Source organism: Microcaecilia unicolor, chromosome 1 (genome assembly GCF_901765095.1).
Source record: "Microcaecilia unicolor chromosome 1, aMicUni1.1, whole genome shotgun sequence".
NCBI lineage: Eukaryota > Metazoa > Chordata > Amphibia > Gymnophiona > Siphonopidae > Microcaecilia > Microcaecilia unicolor.
Genome location: NC_044031.1, coordinates 193,641,591 through 193,657,128, shown reverse-complemented (window position 1 = coordinate 193,657,128; position 15,538 = coordinate 193,641,591). Strand labels below are relative to the sequence as shown.

Genomic DNA, 15,538 nt, shown 5'->3' with positions numbered 1-15,538 from the left:
GAGAGAGAAAGGGAAAACAACAGAGGGAAGGATTGGGGAGAGAGGGGAAAACAGATGGAAGGATGGGGAGAGAGAGGGAAAACAGATGGAAGGATTGGGGAGAGAGAGGGAAAAACAGATGGAAGGATTGGGGAAGAGAGAGGGAAAACAGATGGAAGGATGGGGAGAGAGAGGGGGAAAACAGATGGAAGGATGGGGAGAGAGAGAGGGAAGATGCTGGATGGAAGAATGCAGAAAGAAATAGGGGAGACACTGGAAGGATGGGGAGAGAAAGCAGAGCTGCTGGATGGAAAAGGGGAATAGAGAAAGACTGGAGAATAAGAGGAAGGGGCATGGGGAGAACAAGGGTGAGGAAAAGATGAAAAGCCACAGGTAGATGAAGGACATTAAAGAATGGATAGTAAGAATGAATTAAATCTGGACAGAGAGAGAGCCTGAAAAATATTGAAGAAAGCAAAGAAAAAGGAGACAAAAATGACAAATGGCACAGAAGAGTTAAGCGAAAAGAAAAGAAAGCAGAATCACAGAATGGGACCAATATGGAAAGAAAAACAGTCACCAGACAACAAAGGTAGAAAAAAATCATTTTATTTTTATTTTAGTGTTTGTAATTATGTCCAATTTGAGAATTTGCATTGGCTGTCTTATTTTGCACTAGGTATACTGGAGCTGTAAGAGCTTACAGAGATTATTTATAATGAAAAAAATCACGTTATTTTTTTCTCCTATAGTACTATAATATTTTCAATGATGTCTGTTTATATGCGCCATGGCTGGTATAGGGGGTGTGGTTAATGTGGGTGTGGCTATCATAGGGGTGGAGCCATATGTGGTGACCCCGCCCATAATGAGTACCGGCACCTTTTTTTCTACAAAAAAAGCACTGGTTATGGGACGCCATGAAGGTAGTAGTGCGGGGGGTATTAATTAAGAAAGGGGCATATAAAAAGAAATCGAGGATCGCGTGGGAACTAGAAGTACGTAGGCAACTGACAAGGCTAGAAGCACTGCATCAAAGGGAGGGGGGCACACAACAACTCATTGAATTAAAAAAATGGAGAGCAGAATTACAAAAGATCCAGATGAAAACTATGGAATATCATAGGCACTTAATGCAACAGAAATTCTTTGAGTTCAGTAATAAAGCGGGGAACTTGCTGGCTAGGGGATTGCGGGATAGAAGGGTGCAAAACACGATCAACAAAATCAAAGGCCCCAGAGATTCCCTATTCTATCAAGACATAGAAATCAGGGAGCAGTTTATGAACTTTTATGAAACCCTATATAAAAAAGAATCCACAGCGTCGAAAGACGAAATCAGGGCATACATACAAGGATTAAGCCTACAGAGGGTGACCGCTAAACAGAGATGGGACATTGAGGGTACAATTACGCTGAAGGAAGTGTTAGGGGTTATTAGGGGCTTAAAGGGAGGGAAGTCCCCAGGGCTAGACGGATTTACCGCCAAATATTATAAAATTTTTCAGCAAGAGCTAGGACCTCTCTTAGTGCGGTTGGGTAATGCATGCTTCACAGGGAATGGCCTTCCGAACAGTATGCAGGAAGCAGGGATATCGGTGCTGTTGAAACCTGGAAGAGACCCCACATTGTGTGGGTCCTATAGACCGATATCCCTGCTGAATGTAGATGTTAAGATATTAGCTAAAATCATGGCCGATAGGTTAAGTGGGATTTTGCCTTCCCTTATCCATGAAGATCAATCTGGATTCATCAGGCACAGACAGGTAGCAGACAACATTAGAAGAACCCTTAACCTAGCCTGGGGAGCCCAGAGGAGAGGAGATTCCATGACATTACTGACCATAGTCGCTGAAAAGGCGTTTGATAGGGTTGAATGGGACTATCTATGGGAAGTGATACTGGAAATGGGACTGGGTAAACCTTTTGTAGGGTGGGTGAAAGGGTTGTATGAAGGCCCGAAGTCGAGGATTAAAGTCAATGGAGGATGGTCGACATCATTTAACATTCTACGGGGGACGAGACAGGGGTGTCCCTTATCCCCATTATTGTTTGCCATATCAATTGAGCCCCTAGCCCAGCGAATCCGGGCCCTAAAGGAAATCAAAGGGGTCCAAATGGATGGTAGGACACACAAAACAGCTTTATTCGCAGATGACCTACTTTTCTACATAGAATCCCCGCAAGAAACGTTGCCGGTGCTTATAAAAGAATTGAAAGTTTTTGGAAACCTGTCCGGATTCCGAGTAAATTTAGATAAATCGGAACTTATGGGGATAACAGTGGAAAACCGTGAAGTAGAGCAGTTAGGGTGGAGACATAACCTCCGATGGACAGGCAGAAGCTTTAGATATCTAGGCATACAGATACCACGACACCTTGCAGAACTATTATCAGTTTAATTATATTCCACTTATTATGGCAATTAGAAAGGACCTTAAAAAATGGCGGGAGGGATGGCTGTCCTGGTGGGGCCGTATAGCGGCGGTCAAGATGAATATATTACCCCGACTGTTATTCTTATTTCAAACACTACCGCTTAAGGTCCCTAAGGGGGAGCTGCAGAAAATACAAACGGAGCTGGGGGAATTTATTTGGGGAGGACACCCGGCTAGATTATCTAGGAAAATAATGTGGGGTAAGGTGGAACAGGGTGGAAGGGTATTATTGGGCAGCACAATTGAGGCAAATTGCTGTTTGGAGCAGGGTAGACTTCTCACAGGTTACTCGATTAGAACAGATTTTTGTACAAGAAGGGAGATTGGATGCACTGCTTTGGGGGTCATTCCCAGAACACACATATAAAACTTTAACCCTAAACCCCTTTATCTCACACTTGTTCACTCTGTGGGGATGCCTCAAAATGAAACTAAGGGGCTCGCAGAATAGATCAACCTATGCTTGGCTAACACAGGAACCGGGGTTTCCAGGTGGGACAGGGAATAAGATAATGACATCATGGATAGATAAAGGGCTGATCAGATTTCGGGAATTCACGAGAGATGGCAGTATCAAGAGCTTTGATGAGCTCAGGAGGGAATATGACCTTCCTGAGACAGACCAATATGCTTATCTTCAAGTTAAGAATTACATGATGACAACAAAATGGCACAAGGGATCCTGGTTAGAAAGTGAAAAGTTTGAAAACTTGTGGGGGGCTATACATGAAGGAGGAAAGGGGATTACTAAGCTATATGATCATATTAGGGGAACCGAATTCGTAAAGTTACCATATATGAAAGCATGGGAGCAAGATCTTAAAAAAGAGCTCAGTAGAGGAGACTGGAAGAATATCTGTCTTGAGGTTAAAAAAGCATCAATTTGTGTGCTGATCAAGGAAAATGCATACAAGGTCATGAGTCGTTGGTACTACACACCAGATAGAATAAAGGCAATGTACCCAAATACCACAGATATATGCTGGCGGTGTGGAGAGGAGAAGGGAACATATTTTCATATATGGTGGGGGTGCTCGATAATACAGGGATTCTGGAAACAGGTCACGGGATCAATAACATTGGCGATAGAAAGTCAATTTCCTTGTGATCCCATGTGGTGTCTGTTGGGGTATGGGAATAAAAAGGGAAAGAATTGGCAAACTAGAATTAAACGTATGTGTCTGGCTGCAGCTAAAACTATGATAGCATTGAAATGGAAACAAAGACTAGGCCCTACAGTGAAAGAATGGATTGATTTAATGGGACTGGAAAAGATGACAGACAAACGTAAGGGCAAGTACAATCCAAACGCAGAGGAATGGATACACCTAACAGGGCTGCTGAATGGAAGAGGAGGAGAGAGGGAGACAATGATTTAGAATATGAGCTGGGGAGGGGGAAATTGGGATAATGAAGAAGGGTGAAAGAATGGGTAAGGGGGGGGGGAGGAGGGAGGGAAGGGAGGAGGGGGGGAAAAAAGGGGGAATGGAAAAGGAGGATTGTCATAGCAAGATCATTGTTGTATTAGATAGTAATGGTAGTATTGATCTTTATATACTTATCTTTTGGACACAGTAGGAAAATTGTTGTATTAGTTCATAATAGGAAAATCAATCTCCATGTATGTGTTTCTTTGATGTAACAATAAAAAAGTTTTACAAATTAAAAAAAAAAAATGAGGAAAATGGTTGAAAAGAAGCTAAAAGGCTGTAAAGGTTGGAACATTAAATCGGGCATAGAGACCACTTGGAAACCCAGACCAGATGCATTCCATGTATTTACAAAGGTAGAAAGAAAAGGACAGCCAGCTTGGTTAAAAGGTGAAGTGAAAGAGGTTATTAGAGCCAAAATAATGTCCTTCAAAGAATGGAAAAACACCCAAATGAAGAAAATAAGAAACAACATGAGTACTTCCAAGATGGATGCAAAGCATTGATAAAGAAGGCTAAAAGAGAATTTTAAGAAGAACTTGCCACAGATAAAAAAAACTCACAGTAACAAATTTTTCAGGTACATCAGAAGCAGAAAGGCTGTAAGGGAATCCATGGGACCGTTAGATCAGCGTTTTTCAACCAGTGTGCTGCAGTTGCTCCCCAAGTGATCCGCAGGGAATCCCCTCCAGATGTCCAGGCAAATCGCCTGATGCCTATGATCTCTTCCTTCCGCCGCCGCAATCTTTAAACTTTGTGGTTACTCTCAGGAATTAGAACAGACCTTCCTCTGGCCTGCCCCAGGGTCCGTCCTTCTGATGAGACTTCCATTTGCCGCGTGGGAGGGATAAGGCATAGGGAAAGCCTTGGGATGGCCAGAGGAAGGCATGTTTTAAGATGCTGGCAGCACAAAGTTTGAAAGACGGTGAGGGAACGGAGGGGAGAGAGAGGCCCGAGGAGTGGGTAGTGGAATTTAGGAGTGGAGATCAGACCCGAGAGAGAAAGGAGACAGGCTTCCAGATATGTGGGTGGGAAGGGAGGAGGGGGAAAAAGGCTGCATGGTGTGGGAAGGAAGGGAAAAGGGGAGACTTGCTGCACGTGTGGGAGGGAAGGGGAAAAAGGAGACAGGCTACACATATGTGGGAGGAAAGGGAAAAGAGGAGACAGGCTGCACATATGTGAGAGGAATGGGAAAAGAGACAGGTTGCACATATGTAGAAGGGAAAAGGGAAGACAGTCTGCACACGTGGGAGGGAAGGGAAGATGAGAACCTGGATGCACATATGTGGAAGGGAAGAGGGGAGACAGGCTGCACGTTTGGGAGGGAAGGGAAAAGGGGAGATGGGCTGCACATGTGTGAGAGGGAAAGGGAAAGGAGAGACAGGCTGCACATGTGTGGGAGGGAAGAGATGAGGGGAGATAGGCTGCACATATGTAGAAAGGAAGAGAAAAAGGGAGACAGGTTGCACATGAAGGGAAGAGAGAGGGAAAACAAGATAGATTTGAGAAGGAGGCAGAGAAATTGAAGAAAACTGAATGTGAAAGATCAGAACCAAACAGACATAGGGCAGGAGGTTAGAAAAGAAATTGCAAATGGAAAGGAGACCCTGGAAACAGAGTTAAGAACACAGACAGGAAAGCAGAGCCAAAGATTGGGAACAAGATGATTTCAAATAATAAAATCACCAGACTACAAAGGTAGGAAAAATGCAGAGTCTGGTATCTCTGCTTTCAGTTTTTGTCTGCATGTTTTTGCAGTTCCTTATTTTGTATCGGGTGAAAGTCATGCTTTGCATTTGCAACTAAGGTGAAAGATTCTGTTGGCATCTGGTGTCTGTGTCCATCTTGTTCTAGTTTCCCAGTAGCAGGTATACTGGTGTTCTAATATATTTGAGTCACATAATTAAGTGATTTAACTACTTCTGAAGGTTACAGGTATGGGTGGGGATGGAATTGATCTTAGTGGGGACAGGCAAGTATGGGTTAGATTCCAGTGGTGTTCCTTGACAATTTTTGCACTTCGTAAGTGTGCCGCAAGATGAAAAAGGTTGAAAATCACTGCGTTAGATCATGAAGGAGCAAAAAGGCACTTGGAGGAGAAGGCCATAGTGGAGAAACAGAATTAATTCTTTGCTCTGATCTTTACGGAAGAAGATGTAAGAGATTTACGGGGGTGATGCAGAGAAACTGAAAGAAATCTTGGTGAACCTGTAAAACATATTGAGCCAAATCGAAAAATTAAAGAGTAGTAAGTCGCCTGGACCGGAAGGCATTCCTTTAAGGTTCCTGAAAGAACTCAAACACGAAATGGCTGATCTGCTGTTAGTAATATGTAACCTGTCATTAAAATCGTCTGTAGTACCTGAAGATTGGAAGGTGGCCAGTGTGACGGTGATTTTTAAAAAGGGCTCTGGAGGTGATCCGGGAAATTAGACCAGTAAGCCTGACGTCAGTGCCAGGAAAAATAGTGGAAACTATTATAAAGAATAAAATTACGGAACACATAGACAAACGTGGTTTAATGGGACAGAATCAACATGGGTTTTCAACCAAGGGAAGTTTTGCCTTACCAATTCAAGAGGCGTTGAAGGGTTAGCGCACATCCTCTGCATCAGGACAGAAAAGCTAATAGCTCCCCTTCCCCTCCGAGATGACCCTTGATCCTTTAATCACCCACCCCTTAATTCTCCCCCTCCAAATAGCCCTGGTGTCTAGTGGCAACTCTCCCCTCCCTCCCCAATTCCAAAACCAATAGCTTTGGTATCTAGTGGCTGCTCCCACACCAATATCCCTGGTGTCTAGTGGCACCCCTGATCCCCTGACCCCCACCACCAAACCATTAGCTCTGATGTCTAGCAGTACCCCCCAACCCCATAAACCTTCCTCTGGTATACTTTGAAGAGACAGGTGCAATGCCCACTATCTTCTGCTTCTTTGCTGCCATCTTGGAAAATGGCTGCACCTGATTTCCATGTGTCAGTCTGCCAAATACTTTGATTTTCCCTTATTTAGTAATCTGGTGCATTTGGTGATGGTGATCTGAGAGGCCTAGGAGGCTCAGGGGTGCAGCTAGATAACCAATTTACTGGATGGGGAGAGTAGAGATTGGGGGATTTCTTTTGGGGGCTAGGGCTGAGGTTACTGCTCACTTGTCTCCTTTCCTGTCATTTAGCGAATTGCCGCTCTTGCACTGATAGAAAGAGGGACATTTTACAGTGAGCTGCAGATTATCACCACAGTGTGCTCTGTGTTTTTTTTTCTAGCAGTGCACACTTTAATGCAGCAGTCATTTGTAAGCTCATTGGTTACTGCATCTTGATGATACATTTTTGCTAGCATTAGAAGCTGTTTGGTTAATGGCTATAATTTTTCAGGTTTTTGTATCAACACCTCAGTGTGAACAAATGCAGATTTATGGACAGCATTGGCAATTGTTAATTATTTTATTGTAAAATGTGATATTGTAGGAGAATAATTCTTCAATAAAATAGGTAATTGGGTGTTTGAACAGATTCCTGTCAAATATTTTGTTTTGTTTTACAGGGCTTACTGGGGACTGAGAAATCACTTTCCTGCTGAAACAGATGCACTGTACAACTCTCTTGAGCCATCTTACCAAAAGAGCCTGCAGTCTTGCTTAAAGTCATCTGGGAGTGTAGCATCTCTTCCACAATCAGACAGGTCATCGTCCAGCTCACAGGAGAGCCTCAAGTGAGAATTTTTTTTAGTGATTTTTATTGTACAGGAAACATTTGCAAGAAGGAGGAGAGAAGGGAAGGGATTTTGAATTTAGTTCACACTGTTTTCAGTAGTAGTTCAAGGTGAGTGACTTCTGTCTACAGTAGGTATTTTTCTTGTCCCCTGGGCTTACAATGTAACAACAGATTCTTGCTCAGAATTTGCGTACAGGTCAATAAATGACAATGTTTTTAGTCTTTCTGGTCATGAATGCCCCTTCATATGAACATGCCCAGACATTTGCAAGAAGGAGGAGGGAAGGGAAGGGTTTTTTAATTTGACACCATTTTCAGTAGTAGCTCAAAGCAAGTATTTTTCCTGTTTCCTGGGCTTACAATCTGTACCTGAGGCATTTATAAAATGACATACCTAAGATCACAAGGAGCAGTAGTGGAATTTTAGCTTGGCTTCCCTGATTCTCAGACTTCCACTCTATCCGTTAGATTACCTCTCCACAGTAGGTTTTCTCTGTTTAAATGATCTCCCTAATATTTAAAGTTTCTCTGAAAATACCATTAATACATTTTTGTATGTGATATATTTTTTTAACTTGTAAAAAGTTAAGGTCTTATGTGCTTATCATTTTACCTTCACGTGGGCTTGCAAAACTAAAACTGTTTTCTTCTTAGTTAATCACTGAATGATAATTTCAGTATTTATGAACAAAGAGGTCAAAGTTTGAGATGACCAATCTCCATTTTCACTGAACAGTAACCAAGAGTATATGAAGTAAAGTTACTACTGAAACATTAACAGCAGTAATATCTGCAGTAGTTCTGAGCAGGATGTCTTGTAACCCATGCTCTGAATCCATGAGATCTATTGTTTATTTCTTCATCAACTTGACTTTAGGCTGGTTTACAGTGTCTGACTTTCAAAAATAGGTACAGTTTCTTGTCACTAAAGCTCAGGTTTCTGTAACAGAGTAATGTCTCCAAATGGGTTAGTTTTGCATGTACCACATACTAACAAAAGCGGGTTGTAGTAACAGTTCATTAAGCAAAACTAATCAGAAAGTCTTGTTAATAAATGTCAAGATCACGCATTGTCCAATCGGACGTAACCACTACTATGTACTATAAGATGGAGAAAAAGTCTCATACTTAAGTAACGCCCACCTTACAAATAATAGACAGCACTAGGATTTACACAGGTGATCAATTATCCAACCCACGAAAAGGGTCACATACTAGACCTGGTATTATACAAAGGGGTGGATATCCCAGAATTCTGGGATAACAGTATTGCAATAACAACCCTATCATGGTCAAACCATTTTCTAATTAAATTCTCCCTAAGTGACCACCTGAAACAAATGACACCTCCCAGAGTTTGGAAGGAGATCAGAGACAAAAAAAAGCTGACCGCTGAGAATTTCCTAGAGGCCTTGGACTATCCGCATATAGATGAAAAGACAACAGTGGAAGAACAAGTTGACATCTGGAATACACACCTAGCCAAGACCTTAGAGAAAACAGCACCACTAAAAAAGGTGTTATGCCCCACTCACATCCGCTCACCTTGGTTTTCTCCAGAACTTCGGATCCTTAAACGCGAAGGATGAAAACTGGAAAGGAGATGGCGCAAATCTCACCTGGATGAAGACAGGCTAAACTGCAGGAAGCACATGGCAAAGTACCGCCAAGCCTTAACAGCACCTAAAAAACAGTATTTCAATGCATTGCACAGGCTGCCAATTCAACCAAGCAGCTGTTTAGTATAGTAAACAGACTACTGCAACCCCCACAACAAAACCAGCCTGCCCAGTGTAAACTAAACTGCAATGATTTTGCTGCATATTTGCCAACAAAATTAAAAGTCTCCACCAGGATTTACAGGCAATCCCACCCAGTGCCCAACCAGTCAACCAGGGGTGCACAAACTCACCCCCTCCTAACAGAGACAGATGGAACACTTTTAACCTAATGACAGAGGAGATCCTTGACAATATCCTAAGAGACCTTCAACCAACCACCTGCTCCCTCGATCCCTGCCCATCAAAGATAGTGCAGCAGGCAAGTATGGGCCTTATAGAAGGCGCCACAAAAATTGTGAACACCTCTCTTTCTAATGGGCAACTACCGACAGCATTAAAAAGGGCAGTGGTTCGCCTTCTGCTGAAGAAAAACAACCTTCACCAGGACAAACTTGAAAGTTACAGGCCAGTATCCAACATCCCGTTTCTAGGGAAACTCATAGAACAAACAGTCTATGTTCAACTTAATGAATGGCTAGAAACGAGTAACTGGCTAGATCCATGTCAATCTGGATTCAGACCTTGTTATGGAACAAAAACGGTCCTTGTGTCCCTGCTAGATGATCTTCACAGAAGCCGAGACAAGGGATTTGCCTCGATGTTAGTACTGCTAGATTTCTCAGCAGCTTTTGACACTGTGGATCATGATATCTTGTTAGCACGACTGACAGAAACTGGTATCAGTGGAACAGTTCTTGCCTGGTTCAGATCCTATCTATCAGACAGGCAACAATTCATAATGATTGGCAGCAACTCATCACCACCAGGGACACTGACCTGCGGGGTACCACAAGGATCAATACTATCACCTATTCTGTTCAATATCTACCTCAAGCCTCTATCTGAGCTGATTTGGTGAATTGACCCTCAGTTCTACATCTATGCGGATGTGCAGCTACTCATACTCATTGAACCTGACTTACCTACAGCCTTGAATAAACTGATCACTCGTCTAACATCAATTCAAGAATGCTCTAAACACAACAAACTTTGCCTGAACCCAAGTAACACCGAGCTTCTCTGGGTCCCTAACACAAGTGGATACATACCTGACATCAAAATCCCTTTTGGGAAGTATGAACTCCCCCTCAAATCACAAGTCAGAAACCTTGCAATACAGTTAGATTCAGCACTTGCTCTAATTCCCCAAATCCAAGCAACCTTCAAGAGCTGCTTCTACTATTTAAAGCTATGCTGCCTCTCTCCTTACATCGAGAAGGTAAATCTTATCCCTGTTGTGTATGCCATGGTAACATCAAGACTGGATTACTGCAATTCACTATACAATGGTCTGACTACAAAGGGCCTGCACCAGCTCCAGTTGATTCAGAATGCAGCAGCAAGACTCATAGAAGGTTGCTAGCGACGTGACCACGTCACACCATTTTTGCAAAAACTAATTGGCTACCAGTACAATACAGGGCTAAATTTAAAACTCTATGTCTGATCTTCAAGGCCTTGAAAGGAAATGGCCCAGAGTATCTGAAGAATAGAATGATCCTCCACACACCCCCAAGGACTTTCACTAACTACACCCTCTCCAAAAGACATTTTATTTATTTATTGCATTTGTATCCCACATTTTCCCACCTTTTTGCGGGCTCAGTGTGGTTTACAATAAGATATGAATAATAGAAATACATTTGTTACAACTTGGTTATGGATTACATTGTGCAGAGTTGTGCGAGACATTCGAATATCATTAGGAGTATAGCAATGGGACATCAACATAGAAACATTGGAAGGAGACAATGGGAAGCTAAAAGGGCAGTGTTAGACACAAAGACATATGGTGTACATAGTTCCGTGAATAAATGTGTGATTGACTGGATTACGGGATGAGGGATCAGGAGTGGATGTATGTTGCATTGATGAACAGTGAGTATGGACTCTGTGTTTTGGCTCTTTCCGTAAGTTTGTTCAAACAGGTGAGTCTTCAGTAATTTATGGAAGGAAGCTTGTTCGTTAATCACTCTTAGGTTGCGCTGTAGTGTATTCCAAGACTGCGTGCTCATGTGGGAAAAGGTTGATGCGTGTAGCGTCTTGTATTTCAGGCCCTTGCAAGTGGGGAAGTGGAGGTTGAGCACGATGTGATACCCGCAAGCGAGCCTTCTCCGGAGTAGCCCCCACACTCTGGAATGCATTGCCTGAAAGGCTCTGCTTAACACAAGACTACCACTGCTTCAGGAAGCAGGTGAAAGCTTGGCTCTTCAACTAAGCCTTTAATGGAAGAAGTAACTTGCGTATCCCTAGTAGCGCTCTAGAAATGTTAAGTAGTAGTAGTCTCACTCACACACACAAGGATTGACACAGGCTGCACATACTGCAGCGGAACATGTTTATCCACTCCTACCCTAGCTGAGATAACATTTAACCATCTCTCTGACTTCACGTGCAACTTTCTTCAAATCAATCACCTTACTTTCTAATTCTTCCTACTTTCTTATTCATCTAAATGTTACAACTTTGCCTTACCCTTCACTACCAATTATAATGTTCTAGTACATATTGTGTTGTCATTGCAAGTAGTATACCAAGCCATACTTTGTATTGTTGTTTGAATATTTTTACTGCTGTAATTGCCTATTGCTCATGTTTGATCTATTCTTACTGTATACCGCCTTGAGTGAATTCCTTCAAAAAGGCGGTAAATAAATCCTAATAAATACATCAGTACTGTCACCCAAGCGGAACAAAGATCTTCGTCAGACCTGTGTGCTATTTGCTGCCTGCTTTGCTTCAAACAGAAGTGCTTGCTTCGCTGCCTGTTGTGAGGAAGTGATGTGCACTGGATTCAAAGAATGAAGCAGATAAGTACATGTAGTATGTTTCCTGGTGCTTGATACCCAATGTTTGCCCATGGGTGAGCATATTGCTTGTGATGGAGGTTTTTTTTTTTTTGCCTGTGATAATATTGATGACAACTTTACATTATTTGTAAGGTGGCTATTACTTAAGTTTGAGTGTTTTTTTTCCTTCTTATAGTATATAGCAGTGGTTACTTTCCATGGAACATTGCATTATCTTGATATTTAGTAATGGGACTTTTTGATTAGTTTTGCATGTACTTTGACTGGAATGATGCTCACTAATAAGCCAAGGGGTTCTTCCAGTAGGACATGGCCACTGAATCTTAGTATAGAGTTCATATTGTATATAAAGGTCAATGGATTTTGATATACCACCTTTCCTTTCTATGGTACAATCAAAGAGGTTTATGCTTATTATGTGTAGGTACTTTTCTCTGTCCCTAATGGGCTCACAATCTAAGTTTTTGTACCTGGGGCAGTGAGTGATTTTCCAGAATGAGCATGACTCATTGTTAAAGATTATGAGGAATGTGGAGGAGGTTAACTGTAACCTCCTCCTCATTGAGAATGGCGGAGGTGGTCCCTCTTCACAAAAGTGGTGATAAGGGACGAAGCTGGAAACTACAGGCCGGTAACCCTCACATCAATTATTGGAAAAGTAATGGAAGCCATGCTGAAGGAAAGGATAGTGAATTTCCTGGAAGCAAATAAGTTGCAAGATCCGAGACAATAGGGTTTTTGTACCTGGGGCAGTGAGTGATTTGCCCAGAATGAGCATGACTCATTGTTAAAGATTATGAGGAATGTGGAGGAGGTTAACTGTAACCTCCTCCACATTGAGAACGGCGGAGGTGGTCCCTCTTCACAAAAGTGGTGATAGGGACGAAGCTGGAAACTACAGGCCGGTAAGCCTCACTTCAATTATTGGAAAAGTAATGGAAGCCATGCTGAAGAAAAGGATAGTGAATGTCCTAGAAGCAAATAAGTTGCAAGATCCGAGATAACATGGTTTTACCAAAGGGAAATCGTGCCAAACTAATCTCATTGAATTCTTTGACTGGGTGACCGAAGAATTAAATCAAGGACGTGCTATGGATGTAATCTACTTAGATTTCTGCAAAGCTTTTGACACGGTTCCCCATAGGAGGCTCTTGAATAAACTAGACGGGCTGAAGATAGGACCCGAAGTGGTGAACTGGATTAGGACGCCAGAGGGTGGTGGTAAATGGAGTTTGCTCGGAGGAGGGAAAGGTGAGTGGAGTGCCTCAGGGATCGGTGCTGGGGCCGATTCTGTTCAATATATTTGTGAGTGACATTGCCGAAGGCTTGCAAGGTAAAGTTTGCCTTTTTGCGGATGACACCAAGATATGCAACAGAGTGGACACCCCGGGAGGGAGTGGAAAGCATGAAAAAAGATCTGCGGAAGCTAGAAGAATGGTCTAACGTTTGGCAATTAAAATTCAATGCGAAGAAATGCAAAGTGATGCACTTAGGGAGTAGTAATCCACGGAAGACGTATGTGTTAGGTGGTGAGAGTCTGATAGGTACGGACGGGGAGAGGGATCTTGGGGTGATAGTATCTGAGGTCCTGAAGGCGACGAAACAGTGTGACAAGGCGGTGGCCGTAGCTAGAAGATTGCCTGGCTGTATAGAGAGAGGTGTGACCAGCAGAAGAAGAAAGGTTTTAATACCCCTGTATAAGACGTTGGAGAGACCCCACCTAGAGTATTGTGTTCAATTTTGGAGGCTGTATCTTGCGATGGTTGTTAAAAAAATGGAAGCGGTGCAAAGAAAAGCTACGAGAATGGTATGGGATTTGCGTTGCAAGACGTATGAGGAGAGACTTGTTGACCTGAACATGTATACCCTGGAGGAAAGGAGAAACAGGGGTGATATGATACAGATGTTCAAATATTTGAAAGGTATTAATCCGCAAACGAACCTTTTCCGGAGATGGGAAGGCGGTAGAAATAGAGGACATGAAATGAGATTGAAGGGGGGCAGACTCAAGAAAAATGTTAGGAAGTATGTTTTCATGGAGAGAGTGGTGGATGCTTGGAATGCCCTCCCACGGGAGGTAGTGGAGAGGAAAACGGTAACAGAATTCAAACATGCGTGGGATAAACATAAAGGAATCGTGCTGAGAAGGAATGGATCCTTAGAAGCTTAGCTGGTGGTGGGAGGCAGGGCTGGTGGTTGGAAGGTGGGGATAGTGCTGGGCAGACTTATACAGTCTGTGCCAGAGCTGGTGGTGGGAGGTGGGGCTGGTGGTTGGGAGGCGGGGATAGTGCTGGGCAGACTTATACGGTCAGTGCCAGAGCTGATGGTGGGAGGCGGGGCGGGTGGTTGGGGGGCGGGGATAGTGCTGGGCAGACTTATTCGGTCTGTGCCCTGAAAAAGACAGGTACAAATCAAGGTATGGTATACAGAAAAAATGGCACACGTGAGTTTATCTTGTTGGGCAGACTGGATGGACTGTGCAGGTCTTTTTCTGCGGTCATCTACTATGTTACTATGTAACCGATTATAGAATGAGTTTTCAGCTTTATCGTAAATTAAATTTTTCCTCTGTTGTCCTTGGGAGGTATGTTTCTATTACAGGTATTTATCAACAGCAGCTCTTCCTAATGAAGTCTGAAACCTAATTCATTTTCTATAAATAGGCTGTGTTATAGCAAAATATGCTTGATGTTAGGATTAGAGTTGGGCAGCCAAAACAAATTGTCATGTCATTTCTGAAAATGTTTGTTTCTGTTGTTTTCGGTTGATTATTGTTGTTGTTTTTTTTTTGTTTTTTTTTTCACAGAAGCAAAAAAAAAAATAGCTAATTTTTTTTTCATTGAACGTATGCTGAGTGGTTCGCACATGGGTAATGGTTCGCACATTGCAGTGCCACATTATCAGGAGTAGAGTTCACACTTTTATCTACAAATTTTTAAAAAACATGATTTTTTTTCTGCTTGTTTTTGTGTTTTAATGACATGCAATAATAATGATATGTTGTTGACATTTACCATGTCTTTGCAAATGACAGCCCATCCCTGTTCAAGATTTCGGTACAATTCTTGGGAGAGAGGACTTTTGACTTCTTTATATAGAGGAACAGAATCTTGCTTGAAATTTGTGTACGGATAAATTAACGACAAAGGAAAAATGTTTTAAATTTGTCATGGGATATACATTTAGCAGAACATTTCAAATTTTGGAACAGCTACAAAAGGAAATATACTTGTTGGTCCATTCTCCTTAAATTCAGGGAAATGAATAGGGCTGTGGAGTCAGTTATGGCAAAGTGACATAATTAAAAGGATTTAAACCAGGGATCAGCAGTGTTAATGAACAAAGTACAGAGATGTGCATTGTCTGGAAATTTTGAATTAAGAAGAA

At 42.4% G+C, this 15,538-nt stretch overlaps 1 protein-coding gene across 1 annotated transcript in view; it reads left to right on the top strand.

Moving 5' to 3' along the window:
• CLASP2 (cytoplasmic linker associated protein 2) overlaps positions 1–15,538 on the top strand; it is a 977,269-nt gene that overhangs the window by 560,614 nt on the left and 401,117 nt on the right. The window contains 1 exon segment of the mRNA XM_030203481.1: positions 7,391–7,558. Coding sequence (XP_030059341.1) covers positions 7,391–7,558 — 168 coding nt within the window.